We start from the raw sequence: 16,814 nt of genomic DNA on the forward strand, positions 1-16,814 counted from the left end.
CTAGCCCTATCCTGCATCTTGAAATCTTCCTGTAAGATTTGAACTGCTGGGTAGATGATAAAATGCAGTAAAGTTCCCACGGACATATTTTTGCCGGGACAATACCCCAAAATGTGGTACTCTCCTGGCAAATTCAGGACTGTTGGTACCTATGCCACAGTATCTACTTTAATGCCTTTATACAGTAGAATCTAAGGAATGCAGTAGTATAGTCAAATCATGGATATTTATAGTTATCTAAATGTCCTACATCCAGTATAATCTGGATAATGTAATATGAGGCAACTTAAAATTGAAATCCATGTTGCTTTACTATGAGTATTAATTGCACTGTGTTTCATTTGCAGGTTATGTGGTGTGGTGAAGCATGTAGTTAATCCATCAGACTGTTCCTCCCCAGAGCGATGTATCCTAGCATACCTCTATGATCTCTACGTGTCATGTAGTCATCTCCGAAGCAAGTTTGGAGATCTCTTCAGGTTAGCGCAAAACATAAATGATCTTATTTATTACACTTTTCCTATATTGTTATCAATATGTCATACAGGTTTCTCTTCAGTCCTTGTCCTGAGATATGAAAGTTATTTAGAAACTTCAAAATGTTTGTAAGTGGACATTCAGCCCGTTTCTCCAGATGATGGACTGACAAAGGCTGAAGTCTGAGTCCAACAGCAGATAGAAATGTGTTGCTACCCATCTATCTTTCATAAGGACCTTTTCTCAATTTTTTTGTACAATACTATTTTTTACAAATGCAGTGACAAAGTTAGAATACAAAATGTTATTTACTTACAGTATGCCGCTCTGCTCGTCAAGTTATCTACAGTTAGAGTGAATTTTCCTTTGCATTTAACTGTGAATTCATGCTTTTCAGAGTAGAGGATTTCACTTCCCTTTTGTTATGCATTGTTTCATTTGTGTTTTTGATTTATGTTTTATTTTGCCAGGTTCTTAATGAGTCATTCCCCCAACAATGCATGTTACTATATTAACAGTTTGATGTTTGGTAAATTTGATTTCATGAAAAACATGTCTAATATTTTCATTGGTTGCATTTATTTGTAAATGTTCTTTAAAATGTTGCCCTTTGTGCTAATCAGCTGGTTTAGCTTGCAAAATGAACCTACTGGAATCAGGCACATACACACACATACAGTTACTAGTGCTATTTTCCATGTAAATACTGCATTGGTTCCATAAAAACAAGAAGTTCTTAAAGGAAATGTCCTCAATCTCATTTTCTTATTTCACAACATTCTGGTGTAAACAAATATACCATATCGGAAATGTCAGTGGCTAAACCATTTCAAGAAGAAACCACTAATAGGGAACAGGTTTGCAATATTCGATCACAGATAACTCCTATCCCTGTGAACATATCAATCCACATCTTAATTTAAAATACATAACTAAGAAATAAAAAACATTCACCTTTTAAAGTTACTCCATTTGCTGCAAATTCACATGATTTACAGCTTCTGCAGTAAGGACGAGAAATGACTAAAGCATCTTAGCCAAGTCTAGTTATCCCTCAGAGTGTATAGCAGGGCTGCCCAATAGGTAGAACCCCAGATGTTTTACAACTACATCTTCCATGATGCTTTGTCATTCTAAAGGCATGCAAAGCATCATGGGAGTTGTAGTTCTACAACATCTGGGGATCTACCTGTAGGGCAGCCCTGGTTTATGAAATATGTCGTTTTGCACCTGCCAGCAGTTTATATCATGATAATACATAATAGTATCTGATCTTCAAGAGCAGTTTCTCCTTATAATATATTAAAATATTGTTGCATTTATATCCTGCACACAGAAAATAAATTGGAACAGGAGATCCTTGAAACACCAATTTTTATGACACTTAAAGTGTTACTTAAAACAGGGATTTTTACTCAAACTCTCTATTCAGTTCTATGCCCTATGCCTTCTGCTATGTATCAAGCAAATAATTAACTAGGTATATGGAAATTGTAAGATAACCAGCTACTTTAATTTAGCAATTACTACATGGGGCACAAAGGGTTATATCAGAAGCTAAATCTTAAGACAGATGTTTTCTGTGGTAGTATTTTGCAATTTTATTATTTCATATTCAGCATTTTTAATTTTAATATAAGTTCCTGAAATGTTTAATTCAGCTTTTAAGAGTTTGTGCAAGCATATTTATGGATGCCAAAATAATCCAGTTTTCATTTCTCATTATTAAAGTGAAACTTCTGTACTTTGTTAGGTTTTTAATATATGCTTGTTATGAAATCCTAACTTCTTGTAAAATAAATTCCAGATTTATATAGTACAAAAAAAGTGTAATAAAATGTTTGTATGAATTATGAAGAGTCGTGCTACTAAACATAAGGATCTGTCCTAATTGAAACAACTTGCTTTAAATAGTGTCAGCATGTAAGTTTATTTTGCTAGACAGAAAAACAAATCCACTGGAAATCAATAAACCAATTGTAGAGTATTCCTTATTTATAGGGAGAGGCATTTACATGCTCCCACAGGATATTGAAATTATTACAATTGTAGTTGAAAAGCCACTTACATACCTTTTTAAATGTTATTATGGGAGTCTTTTGTGGTATTTAACCCCAGACATACCCTAGACATATCTAGGTAGATACATTTTAAATTTGCAACCTAATTATCACTGGTCACCTTAAGACTTACCCAGAAATATCTTACCAAACATCTCTTGCAAGCAGAGACCTTTTCTGATACTTTGAAAATAAAAATGGTTTTGTTGGCAGCCAAAAGGTCTTAAAATTGGACACATAGTAGATCTCATTTCATCAAATACTTTAAATTCTTTTTCAGTAAACTACATGACAACTAAATGTATATGAGGACAAGCATATCATTATAATCAGCTATCGCTATATAATTTGCTCTTTAAAGGGACACTATAGGCACCAAAAACAACTTAAGCAGTTTTGGTGTATAGATTATGTTACTGTAGTCGCACTGCTCTCTTCACTGCCATTTAGTAGTTATATAACTTTGTTTTTGTTTGTGCAGCCTTAACTCCACCCTTCTCCCAGCTGTGACATACACAGCCAACATGAAACAAAAAGGTTTCATTTCAATCAGATGTTAACTTGCTTTGGAAGTTTTTAACTCCTCTGTAAATTGAACTTTAATCACACACAGGAGGATCCAAGAAGGCTATTAACAAAGCACGAGCTGGCAGAGAATTGAGCAGTGAGACTGCAGGGGCATGATCTATACACCAAAACTGCTTCATGACGCTAAAGTTGTTTTGATGCCTATATTATCCACAAAAATCTGAATTGTATTGAACTCTAAATGGAAAAATGTAGGCACGCATAGCTGTTCTGGAAAATTACTTCAACTTCAACATAGTAAAGAGTGAATAACTCTGTATATGTTTTCATTGTATGGAGGCAATTATCCTTCATTATCAGACAACATGATCATCAGGATGTTACTTTTTTCCTTATATACAGTTAGATATTTTAGAGATTGCCTTATTAAGACATATATGAAATATAGCATTGCCAAAAGATTGTTTCCTGTCTTCCACAGTAGTGCATGTTCGAAGGTGAAACAGACTATTTACAGCAATGTACAACCGTCCAACTCTAATGTGTTATGGGACCCAGAATTTATGTCAGATTTTATTGAAAACCCATCTGCTCACAATGTCAATCATTCCATGCTTGGAAAGATCCTAAGTGAAAACGCTGCTAATCGATATAGCTTTGTATGTAATGTCCTTATGAACGTCTGTATGGGACACCAAGATGCTGAAAGGTAAGTGTTATACGTTGTTGTACTGTGAGTCTATAACTATCATAATGGGGGTTGTGATTGACAACCTCACACTGGAAGGTCACTGCTTGAAAGAATTAATATTTTGCTTCTTTGAAACCTAGATACATTTCACTATAATATGCGAATGGCTTACTAGTTTTTAAGTCACCAAAATGTTTTTCTAAAATATCTCACACTCTCTAAACTTTACTTGCTCATAGTTCTTACTTTGTCTTCAAATTCGTCAAGGTGACTCAAACGTGGCCCGCACGGATGAGGTATCATACCATTGTAAAATATTTCTTGACTATGCACAATAAGTTCAGACAGTGTAAGGTCTGCTGAGTGCAATTATCTTAACTTTGTCTATTTTTCACAGCATGATAGCTGTGATATTTGCTGGAAAACTGGCTGTTACAGATCGTTACAGGGTATAATGTGGAGTCCAGAGGCAGTCCGAGCATCATAACCACTATACTATAGTAGTCCAAACATCATAACCACTATAGCTCGGGTGCCTTCCACAATTATAATTACAAAATAACCCTTTTCTTGGCACCGATAGCCTACTCCCTCTTAATCTACTATTATAATGCACCAGGAAAACTTCAAATTATGAAATATGATTCCATCCAATCACGGCTGTTGCTAGAGAAGGGCTGGAGCCCCAAATGGTGTTTGATATTTGGCGTTAATTATACTGCACAGTGTTGTTTTGCTATGGGTGTAATATTTTAATGTAGTGGTTTCAGGTTTATGCTACAAGTTTGGGATTAAACTGTGCTTGCAGGATTAGTACAGAATGGTGTTGGCTTCATACAGCAGGTGTGGAGTTTATAAATATAGATTTGTATAATACTCTGAATGAATTTAGGCTTCGGTGTGATTCATAGGACATGTTAAGGGCAGTAAGTTGGAAAGATCTCATGTCAATATATTTTGGACAGGCACAATGTAGCCTATGGCTGAAGCCCCTGATATTTTTGTCACCTAGAAACACCTTTGCATCCAACCAGAATGGCAGTGGCAGCCTTAGGCCACTGGCAACTGGTTTGCACAAGGTTAAATGGTAGCAATAATGAGTGCCCAATGACTCTATATGGATCTCACTGCTGTTATGGGTATAAGCCATCGCACTGTACATCATGAAAACCATGCAGAGTGTACCTGTCTCATACCCACCCATCCAACTCTATTTTATTATGTTACTATCTCTTTTACTGGTAATATACATTGCTATGTCAACATTTGCCATTACGATTTACTTTGTTATATGTTCTTGTATATTTCTAAATAGCAATCATTCTATAGTAAAACATAATATAGTTACAAGTATAAAGTCTGCCTCAAAAACACTTATTACAATACCATTGTGTTTTGGCTTCTACCAGACTCCCCATCACTTCCTGTACTCTAAACCTCATTACTTCCCTTTCAGCCACTAGTAATTTCCCTGTGATTTCCAGTGCTATAGATTTAGTCAAGGTGACTTCCTTATTCTAATTGCAAATTTATCCCACAGTGTTTTTTTTTCTCCAGTGTTTGCAGTGTTTACCCCTCCCGACTCCACTACTAATTGTCCCCCTAGTTTCACCCAAATGCCATCTTACCTATTTTTTAATCTTTATTTTCTGCCCACGCTAGATAGCGCAATGAAATTCCCGTGCACAGGGGAGGGCTGGCAGCCTTAGGCCTGGGGGGCAAAACCAGTCAAGTGGCCCATTGCACCACCAAATCAGTTCACCATCCATGCCCACCTTTTTCTGGTTTTATAACGGATATTGATGTTATACTAATCAGTAGCTCTTTGCCATACCCGCTCCTTCACGGCTCTGACTTTCAATGTTGTCAGAGCGCAGGCTGAGAATCTCTGAGCCTGCGCTCTGACTCACTAACTGAGCACCGGAACCACGAGGGAGAGGATATGATCTGACTGCACCTACTGCTGGTGCACACCAGTGGACCACCAGCGAATCGTTTAAATTAAATATGCTGGTGTACCCAACTTGTGAGCTGTGTTGGCCGCCGGCCGCTCTATTGTCATGGCACCCTGCGTGACCACACAGCTTGCACACCCCAGCTGGCCCTGTCGACACACACTGATGTAACTACTTAGACAGCCCTCAATATTAATACAGACATCAGAGTTAACACCAATAAACTGTGGAAACAGAGCTGATCCCCCCCAAATTTATAAAGGTTTGCTTAGAGGATTTATTGTAAGATTAAATCATGCCTCCTCCTCTCTCTCCCCCATGCGCTGCTCTGTAGGTTGGGAGGAAGTGAAGAGTAATCACAGTCTCCCAGCACAACGCCACCTGTGGCTGCATGGGGAACAGCTGTTTAATGTAATGCTTGCAGGACGGCCAGCTGCCGCAGAACCTCTTTGTTTCCGTCTCTGCAAAGGGCTCCAGGCACTGCTTGTTGTGAGTGTGAGCCCCTGTAAATTAGGGGCAGAGGGCACTTGCACTGCGGTCAAGACGGGTCTGGGCAGGAGGAGAGTGCAGTGCAATCAGTGCAGTCCCCTCCTGTGGATCACCAGTAGACTGGTGCACCTTCCCAGGATCAGAGCCGGTGCAAGGATTTTTGCCGCCCTAGACAAAATATACATTTGCCGCCCCCCCATGTGACATCACAATGCCCCACCCATATGATCTGCCATATGAACTAACACCAGTGCTGCACACAGTGTGTGTTTACATTAAAAAGCCTGCAGGGACCAGCTATAGACACCAGAACCACTTCATTAAGCTATAGTGTCCCTTTAATGTGAGGTAAATTATAGATTAGTGTCACTAATAATATACTAGATTGCCTACTTACAATTAGATGAGGATGATGATGGGCTGCAGTTTGGCTCCACTGGTCTGGTGTAGAACAGGATCTCTGGAGGCTGTTTGCAACTGTGGTCACAAAATTCAATGTTCTGGGAGAATTGGAAGCAGCTCCATTTTTTGGGGCCCCTTACACAGCTCAAGGTCTGGGCCCCAGGGCCTGACGGTGAGTATGCCCATAAGGCCCACTCATAAGTCCACTTATATGTTCCACCCACCCATAAGTTCGCTCACAGGGAGTGGAGTGTGTAGGGGATGTGTTATGTGTTATTGTAGAGGATCTAATATGTGTGCTTATGGTATGTAGTGTATAGGGATACCAGTTTGTGCAGGTGATGCAGTGTGTTTGTGTGTAGTGGAAGCAGTGTGTATTTGTGTATAAGGGATGTATTATGTGTTTCTGGTTGTGTGTAAGGGATGCATTGTGTGAATCTGTGTTTGTATGCATAAGGGATGCAAGGTGTGTATCTGTATGTGTGTGCATTGAGTGTAAGAGATGCATTGTGTTTCTGTGTGTATGTAAGAAAAGCAGTGTGTGTGTGTTTGCATTGTCTGTTTCTGTGTATGTGTGCAAAGGATGCATTGTCTTTGTGTGTAAGGGTTGCATTGTGTGTGTGTGTGTGTGTGTGTAATGGATGCATTGTGTGTTTCTCTGTGTGTAAGGGAAGCATGTTGTGTTTCTGTGTATGTATAGGGATGCATTGTGTTTTTCTGTGTATGTATATGGATGTATTGTGTGTTTCTGTGTATGTATAGGGATGCATTGTGTGTGTGTGTGTGTGTGTGCGCGCGCGCATATTGTGAAAGAGCTCCCTGTCTTGCCCCCTGTCCTATAGAGCTGTCCCTTCTGTCCTCCCTTAGCGGTCTCGTCTCACACTCACCCACCCTCCCTGTGCTCTTCTCATCCCCCTTCCACCCTCCCTGTGTTCTTCTCACTCCTCCCTCTATGTGTTCTCCTCACCCCCCCTGTGTTCTTCTTATCCCCCTCCTCCCTGTGTTCTTCTTAACCCTCCTACTTCTTCTTACTCCCCCTTCTTCTTACACCCTTCTTCTTCTTACTCCCCCTTCTTCTTCTTACTACCCCCTTCTTCTTCTTACTCCCCCCTTCTTCTTCTTACTCCCCCCTTCTTCTTCTTACTCCCCCCTCTTCTTCTTACTCCCCACTCTTCTTCTTCTTAATCCCCACTCTTTTTCTTACTCCCCCTTCTTCTTACCCCCCTCTTTTTCTTATCTCCCCTCCTTCTTACTCCCCCTTCTTCTTCTTACCCCCTTATTTTTCTCATCTCCCCTCCTTCTTACTCCCCCTCCCCCTCTTCATCTTACTCCCCCTCCCCCTCTTCTTCTTACTTCCCCTTCTTCTTCTTACCCCCCTCGTTTTCTTATCTCCCCTCCTTCTTACTCCCCCTCCCCCTCTTCTTATTCCCTATTTCTTATCTCCCCTTCTTCTTACTCCCCCCTCTCCCTCTTCTTACCCCCCTCCCTCTCTTCTTCTTACTCCCCCCTCCCAACTTCTTACTCCCCCTCCCCTCTTACTCCCCCCTCCCCTCTTACTCCCCCCTCCCCTCTTACTCCCCCCTCCCCTCTTCTTACAACCCCTCCCCCTCTTACAAACCCCCCCTCTTACAACCCCTCCCCCCTCTTACTCTCTCTCCTCTCTTCTTACTCCCCCTCCCCTCTTTTTACTCCCCCCTCTTCTTATCCCCCCTCCCCTCTTCTTACTCCCCCCCTCTTCTTACTCCCCCTCCCCTCTTCTTACTCCCCCCTCTTCTTATTCCCCCCTCTTCTTACTCCCCCACCTCCCGTCTTACTCCCCCTCCTCCCCTCTTACTCCCCCTCCCCTCTTCTTACCCCCTCTTCTTATTCCCCCCTCCCCTTTTCTTATTCATCCCCCTCCCTTCTTCTTATTCCCCCTCCCCTCTTCTTATTCATCCCCCTCACCTCTTCTTACTCCCCCTCCCCTCTTTTTACTCCCCCCTCTTCTTATTCCTCCCTCCCCTCTTCTTACTCCCCCACCTTCCCTCTTACTCCCCCTCCCCTCTTCTTACTCCCCCCTCTTCTTATTCCCCCCTCCCCTCTTCTTACTCCCCCACCTCCCCTCTTACTCCCCCTCCCCTCTTCTTACCCCGTCTTCTTATTCCCCCCCTCTTCTTATTCATCCCCCTCCCCTCTTCTTATTCCCCCCTCCCCTCTTCTTATTCATCCCCCTCCCCTCTTCTTATTCCCCCCTCTTCTTATTCCCCCCCTCCCCCATTCTTATTCCCCCCCTCCTCTCTTCTTACCCCCTCCCCTGTAGCGTGGCCGAGCTGCTTTCCGGTCCGGTGCCCGGCCGGAGTGATAGGAAGGTGCACGCTCAGTGTGCACCTTCCTGTCAGTCCGGCCGGTTACAGGAAACAGAAACTTCGCGCTGAACAGGAGTTTCTGTTTCCTGTAACCGGCCGGACTGACAGGAAGTGCACACTCAGTGTGCACCTTCCTATCACTCCGGCCGGGCACCACGGACCGGAGACCAGCTCGGCCACGCTACAGGGGAGGGGAGGGAAAAGCAGCTGCAGCCGTCTGAGCGCTCTTTATAGAGCGCTCGGCGGCGGCAGCAGCATTTAAAGGGCCGGCCCGCCGCGGCCGGTCCTAAAAGAATTTCGGGCGGCCTGGGGGGCAATTGCCTCCCTGCCCCCCGGCCCAGCCCGCCCATGCCCGTGCATGCCCAGTTAAACACTTGGGCATTCGAACGGGAATTTCATCTATTCATTAATTCGTCAGAAAGACGAATAAATGAATAGAAATTTTAAATGAATGAACAAAGACCTCTTTGTTCTTTCGTTTGGTTTATTACAAGGAGGGAGCTACCGGCACGCAGCTCCCTCCTTGTTATATGTCAAAATAGAAGCGGCAGGGAGCAATGCTCCACGACACTTCCTAAACCCCCATGTCTTCCCTCACTTTATGGAGGACCCCCATAATAGCATAAGGGAGATTAACATCACAATGCCGCAAGTAGAGGCATGTCTACTAAACAGAGAGCAGCCAGGTGGGGGCCCTAAATTACAATAAGGGGGGGGACCTATTGCCCTCCTACATAAGTGGCGGGTGGGGGCCGTAAACCCTAAATTACAATAAGGGGGACAAGGGGGGAGGTACCTATTGTCCTCCCCCCACCCCCCAGCCCCCACCCATGAGTGGCGGGTGGGGGCCCTAAATGAAAATGTGGGAAAATTTCTCTGACCACAGGAAATGAAGCACACTTTGCTCCTCCACTGGTCAGAGATGATCAGGCGTAGGAAAAATACATAAGTCAAAATAGTCCCTACTTTGTCTTATGTTTTAAAGAAAACTAGACAGGAAGAAAAGAAGAATCCTGACAGTGGGAGAGAAGAGAATCGATTGAAAAGGTAAGTTCCGCATGACGCTTTAATTCACTATCATACTTTAATTAATTCACTATCGTACTACCAAGTTTAGTGAGATACCACCTTAAAATGAACATAACCTACTGGTTTCTCACAATTAAGAGGCATTATTTAATGATTGTTGTTATTATTACGATTATTATAATATTTCTCTTATGCGTGAGCTATCTCTTTATATTTAATTGCATCCCAATTATTTAGCAATGTAATATATTTTGAGTTTTATGTTTAATAGATGAACACTACTAAAACATATCATTTTTGAGAAGTGTGTACGTTGTTTGTCTTCTGTAAAAAACACACCTGGCTTGTATATTTTTCCTTGGGCTTAAATAAACAATACAGTTAGCTTTTATGCAGTAACAACATTGTGCTTCTGTTCACGCAAGAACAGAACCATATGTTGGTGCAGCTAATGACGTCAGCAATATTTTAAAAATATATTTTATACTGGGTAAAAAAAATTACACATAAAAATGTAACAATTGTGTTTGCTAATTAAAAATGTATGCATAACTGTGAATTGTTTTTACAGAAAATAATGGCATCAAGAGGTGTCGAATCAAAATCAAGCTTTTGATAGAGCTTTTTTTTGTCTTTCTTAAAACTAGATTGTAGATGTCTTCTGTACAGATGGGGGGTGCTCTACCTGTCACAGTTGATGTGTATATATTTTGATGATATCCATCATCTAGTAGATGTTAGATGTTGAGGAGGAAGAAGATGAAAGGCCGCTTGTCTGGTCTCTCCTGGAATTATTGGAGTTCTTTGAGGAAAAAAATATTAACATTATTTATTTATTTTCTAGCAGAGAGAGAAGAGTGCGAGGGGACATTCAGCTGTCTCTAATCACATGCTGGGGTCTAACAGGTTCCCAGTTTGTGTTGACTTCTTAATTTACTTTCACTGCCAGAAGGGAGAGCACTTTAAGTGCCACAAGGGAAGTCTGTGGGCCTCTCACATCCCAAGCACATATTGTATTAAAAATCCAGTGTCAGTGTGATTCACAGACTCATATCACATATTTTCATGGCATTTTGCATTGTTAGCACTTAGAGACCTCAGCATGTATTAATGCACTTTTTTTTATCTGTTTGAGCAGTAATGTTGGGTCAGACTCTACTGTTATCTGACCAAATATTGCTCAGATGCATCTCATATCTCTAGAGTCAAGAGGCTCAAGATATAAGCCAACCAATCAGAGGGCTCTGAGCAGTCCTAGATTAAGAGCCCAGTGATGCTGACAATTATGATGGGCCTAATTACAGAATCTTATCAACCAAAAACACTAATACAATCATACCTCCCAAGCGTCATGTATCTGATGGAAATAGTGTTGGAGGGAAACTCAAAGGATGCATACATATTCTATGCTAATATCTCTCTAATTGATGCTTTCATCTTTCAAGTAAATCCATACCCCCTAATAGCAGTGTCCAGAGAAGCAGGAAGTCAATGAGCAGGGTAAAAGGGTGTACCACTGACACGAATCTAGTGACCAGAAGTGCCAAAAGGGGCGTACTTGCCCAAAAAAGGGGCATGTCTGTCCAAAGAATTGGAAAGCCAGCCTGGCATGAATGCATGTCAGGCTACCTGCCAATCATGCAGTCTGTCCAAACTAAGGGCATCAAATGATGCGCCTACTCTACGCTTTCTAAGAACTGTGCCCTAGCGCTCACATGTCCACTTGTCTCCTTAACGTCTTACTAGCAGGCTGAAGCTCCTGATATATAGTCTGGGACAGAGAAAAGGTGTATGTAGTGAGTGTAGAAGAAAGGGGACATGCTTTATCTTAACTAATTTTATTGTCAGCCAGTCCACACAAGTCTTGTTCCTATACATCCCTCTTAAGCTTCCATACTTAAAGGGACACTATAGTCACCAGAAAAACTACTTATTGTATTTGTTCTGGTGAGTAGAATCATTCCCTTCAGGCTTTTTGCAGCAAACACTGTCTTTTCAGAGAAAATAACTCCACTGGCCACTCCTTAGATGGCTGCTAGAGGTGCTTCCTGGGGCAGTACTACCTGGTGTGCAGCACTGCCATTCAGTGTCTCCACCCTCTGCATGCAGACACTGCACATTCCTCATTGAGATGCATTGATTCAATTAATCTCTATGAGGAGATGCTGATTGGCCAGGGCTATGTTTGACTTGTGCTCGCTCTGCCCCTGATCTGCCTCCTTGACAGTCACAGCCAATCCTATGGGGAAGCATTGTAATTGCTGATGATGTCAGCAGACAGTCAGTTCAGAGGCAGACAGGGGCAGATTCATAAGCTGCAGACTTGAATACAAGAAATATTTTACTATATTTAGGGAGGCAAGAGGGGACCAGCGGGACTAGATGGCAGTTTTAACATAATAGAGTGAGAAATACATGATTGTGTTCCTGACCCTATAGTGTTCCTTTAAGCGAGTATGTGAAGAGTAGATAGGGTTGCCACCTTTCTTGGAAAGAAATACCGGCCTTATCATTTGTATAATTAATCATGTATACGTGACATCATATGATGTAAATCACAAGGAGTGACATAAGGGACAATTCTGTAACATCACCAACAAACTACTCACAGTTTGATTCTGCTGTATAGATGGATTGCTCCCAGTGTTTCCCTGTCTCCCAGTGTCTGTCTCCCAAGTCACCCAGTGTCTCAGTGTCTCTATGTATCACAGTGTCAGTGTCCCCATGTTGCCCAGACCCATAGTCTCCCAGTGTCCCCATGTCTGTGTGTCCCAATGTCACTAGGATACATGGGGACACAGTGAGACATAGAGACACAGTGAGACATGGGGACACTGAGAGACCCGGGGACACTGAAACATTCGGGGACACTGGGAGACATGGGGGCACTGGTGGATACAGACATGGGGACACTGGGAGGCATGGGGACACTGAGACATTTGGGGACACTGGGAGGGAGAAATTGGGACACTGAGACACTAGGGTCACAGACATGGGGACACAGACACTGGGAGACATGGGGACACTTAAACACTATAGACACTGAGAGACATGGGAACACAGACACTGAGAGACTCGGAGACACTGGGAGACTTTGGGGCTCTGTCTCTGTGTCACAATGTGTCTCCCAATGACCTTATGTCTCTCAGCGTCCCCATGTCTCTCAGCGTCCCCGTGTTTCCTAGTGTCCCCAAGTGTCTCAGTGTCCCCAGGTATCCCAGTGTCCCCTAGTGTCTGTGACCCCTAGTGTCTCAGTGTCCCCATGTCTCCCTGCTGTCTTTCCCCCATCCCTCAATTACCTGAGCTGTAGTCTGTCTCTGCAGGGAAATTTGAATCTAACTTATGCTAATATGGGGGCATATTGACCTCCATAGAATGAGGGGATCATGGGGGGCTCTATTTTTTTACATATTACAAAGAGGGAGCCGCGAGCCAGTAGTTCCCTCCTTGTCATAAACTAAACAAATGAAATGAATTGAAATTCGGTACTTGTTAATTTTTAGTATTTTCTATTCGTTCATTAGTCTTTCTGACAAATGGACAAATAGCCAAAATTTGCTCCGAAACTCAGACAATCATGAATGCCCAAGTGTACAACTAGACATGCACGTGAATTTCACAGCGTGTGCTTATGTGGGCAAATGAAGCCTATACGGTACATGTCATCCAGGGAACAGTAAGATGGTTCATAGATCAGAGTAGGACATAGATCAGAGTAGATAGTGGGAACCGCACTCAGTCCAAATGGCCAAGGGTGCTCCAGATCAGGACCAGCAATCCCAGGATAATATACAAAGAAGAAAAGATCACAGGCACTCCAAATTCCCCAAGCTTGAAAAAGACCTTTGTGGTCGAAATGTTGCGTTGCATTTTGTTACATTAAAGCTGCATACGGCTTGAATTTGGAGTGCCTGTGATCTTTTCTTCTTAGGACATAGATCAGGGCACGAAATCAAGAGCTAAAAAAGGATGACTAGGGTGACAATTAATGTGTAGGAGTCGAAGGAGAGGGCAAAAAAAAAAAATGCACCCATTATAGTTCCGCTTTAAGTCAATTGTCAGACCCAGAACTTTATGCTCTCTTATTGAAATATACATCGATTTAATACTGGCCATTCTTTACAATTATAGTATTCTGTTGAAAATGTTTCTATATTTCTCTTTCTCATGTGTTGGACAGAAAAATGTGTCCAGGTATGAGCCCAATAGAGCAGTATGTTCAAATTTGTATGTATAGTGAATCGCTTTTCACTAGTGCCATGAACAAAATAAATTGAAAACATGTCTGTAAATTGTTTATTGACAGAGTACTGAATGTACACTTCGAAGTTCCAAGTGCTACAGATAAAACAATACCATATTTATATAAATTAGTAAAATTATAGTAATATACTTTGTAAACATGGTTTCCTATTTTCTCATTTGTCACACCTGTTTTTTATTAGGATGTGTGGCCTTTTGCATACCTCATACTTTTTACTGAAGTTTCTGCTTTTTATCCTGAATTAATTAGAGTTGTATCTACAAAATAATATTAGGTAACCTTGTTACCCCAAGAACGCTCACAGAGACCCATGGCGATTCTAACTTGCATTAGTCTCTCGGATGCTCACACTGAGAAAGAGGCAGTGGGCGAATACAAAATTGGCTACTATACAACTATTTGCTTTATCATGTGTATCAATATAATTACATGGAGTATATTTAAGCCACAGTAAATAATTATGGTTTAAATGGCGTGCCATGTGGCTTATGCCGATTATAAACTGTTATAGTAAGATACCTTTATAGTTGTGCGTGCTCACTACAAACAATCTCTCTCCTCTAGGCTGCTGTAAGCCACACATATTGCCTACAGGAGGGCCCTTACTTGTCTTTGTGCTCTCTGCTTATCCCAACTTTCTTTTGAATCCTTCTAAATAAAACTGTTTACTAATATTAAACCTGCACTGTTACATGAAACTGCAAAGTCATTCATTTTATAATTACCCAGGTACATTTTCTGCAACGTCTTTCATTGTTATTCAGTAAAGTGACCATTTCTGGGAATTGAGAGTGAATTCAAAGTCATTTTAAAATGTAAGACTAAAATAGTCAAACTGAACCAATAACTGACTTGATGAATTTTTGCATTTTGAAATTCACATTGAATTCCCAGCAATGTTCAAGTTTGTGTATAACCCTGTGTGTTTGCTTGATTAGCTCATTTAACATACCTCCCTACATGCAGCCTTTGCAAGATCGGATGGGTGGGTGGAGTCCTGAGGGGGTGTAATTAGGCGCACCCACATGGGGCGAGGCTACCCGGGAAAGGGTGACCCATCCCGAAAAAGGGGTGGGGTTCCAACCTGATAGGCAGACTGTCCGGCTCCCAGCTATCAGGATAATTTCATGGAGCGCTGCTGAAGCACTCCTTGCATGGCCCTAGTGCCTGCTGCACAGTGTGTCTAATGATGTGGAACATTAGGAAATTAAAGTGAAACCGCGAGACAGCACCCTAAATCGGGACTGTCCCGCCAAAAGCTGGACAATTGGGAGGCATATTTTAATGGCTCAACATTACGTTTTACCCTAATGGATACAATCTCTCTTTGTCTGTAACTTTAGGATCAATGATATATCGAATCTCTGTGCAGAACTGAACGCCTGCTGTGTAGTGCTCAGCTCAGAGTGGCTGGGGGTTTTGAAGGCTCTCTGCTGTTCCTCCAATCACGTGTGGGGATTTAATGATTTACTCTGCAGCGTGGATGTAAGTGACACTAACTGTATTATATATCTATGATATGTGTCTGTAAAGATCACATGCTCTGCTTTGCTTTTATCATCTCCTTCGGTTCTAAAGATCCTCCAAGTGTGCTAGACTATGCTTGATGTGTGACTATTACAATTTCCTGTGATATGTTTTTCTGCTCTTATTACACTATGTCCTACAAACCAACTAACTAAGAATTTGTTGATAAGTTGAAGACCTATGTCAAAATAATAGTTTTGAATACAGTCTTACCTTAGTCTGTCTCTCAGTTGTTCATTCATCATATCTCATTGAATAAGCCTCAAAGTGTAATGCTTGAAAACAACGTGTTTCTAATGGTCTAGTGGCATAGTCACCGTTCAGGTGACCAGGCCCCACCGCAAGGATTAAAAAAGGTATTTTTACTTTTACCTTTATCCCTCGCAGCGCCAATCTCCTCGATGAAGCTTTGCTTCTTTGGCTGAGATAATGCCACAGGAAAGCATTGTGAGGCTACTATGTATGTGCTGCAAAATGCTGTGTTTAACTACAAATTCCTTCAATATATGACTCTTGTTAGATGGAAATTTACTACTGTAAATTCAGCCTAAAATATCATCAGTTCTGTAAATTAACTGGGCAGGAGCTCAATTCTGTTTGGACCACAACAAGTTCAATGGAAACACAAAGTTCAGCCAAAGGTCCAAGTCAAGTGAACTGTGAACTTGCTGCTTAGTCTGTGTGGATGAATTTCCACGACCCGATGGACTGGGGACATGTTGATGCATGTTTTAGCTACATCACTTTATAGCTAAAACTTGGGCCTTGGTGGTACTGAAGAATTAAAATAACTCCACTCTGAATTGAAAAGGGGATGTAAGAAGGCAACATTTTAAAGTCTTTTTGTTTTCCACAAGACATGTGGGTAGATAAACACATATAATGTATACCTTGTGCTGGTGAAATGACCAGACAACGTCTATAAATTATCTGAAGAATACATCTCGCTCATCCAAAATGTGCATGCATTCACCCACACGACTCATGCAATGCAGCGTCCTTCATTTGGACATCAAGACCATATTTGTAAGTCTGGAAGGTCTGGCA

General features: G+C 41.8%; 1 protein-coding gene across 1 annotated transcript in view; it reads left to right on the forward strand.

The window, feature by feature from the left end:
• MED12L (mediator complex subunit 12L) overlaps positions 1-16,814 on the forward strand; it is a 442,361-nt gene that overhangs the window by 353,921 nt on the left and 71,626 nt on the right. The window contains exons 21-23 of the mRNA XM_063442526.1: positions 348-479; positions 3,547-3,774; positions 15,584-15,725. Of these exons, the coding sequence (XP_063298596.1) occupies positions 348-479; positions 3,547-3,774; positions 15,584-15,725 (502 nt within the window). The remainder of the gene's footprint in view (positions 1-347; positions 480-3,546; positions 3,775-15,583; positions 15,726-16,814) is intronic.

Source organism: Pelobates fuscus, chromosome 2 (assembly GCF_036172605.1).
Source record: "Pelobates fuscus isolate aPelFus1 chromosome 2, aPelFus1.pri, whole genome shotgun sequence".
Classification (NCBI taxonomy): Eukaryota; Metazoa; Chordata; class Amphibia; order Anura; family Pelobatidae; genus Pelobates; species Pelobates fuscus.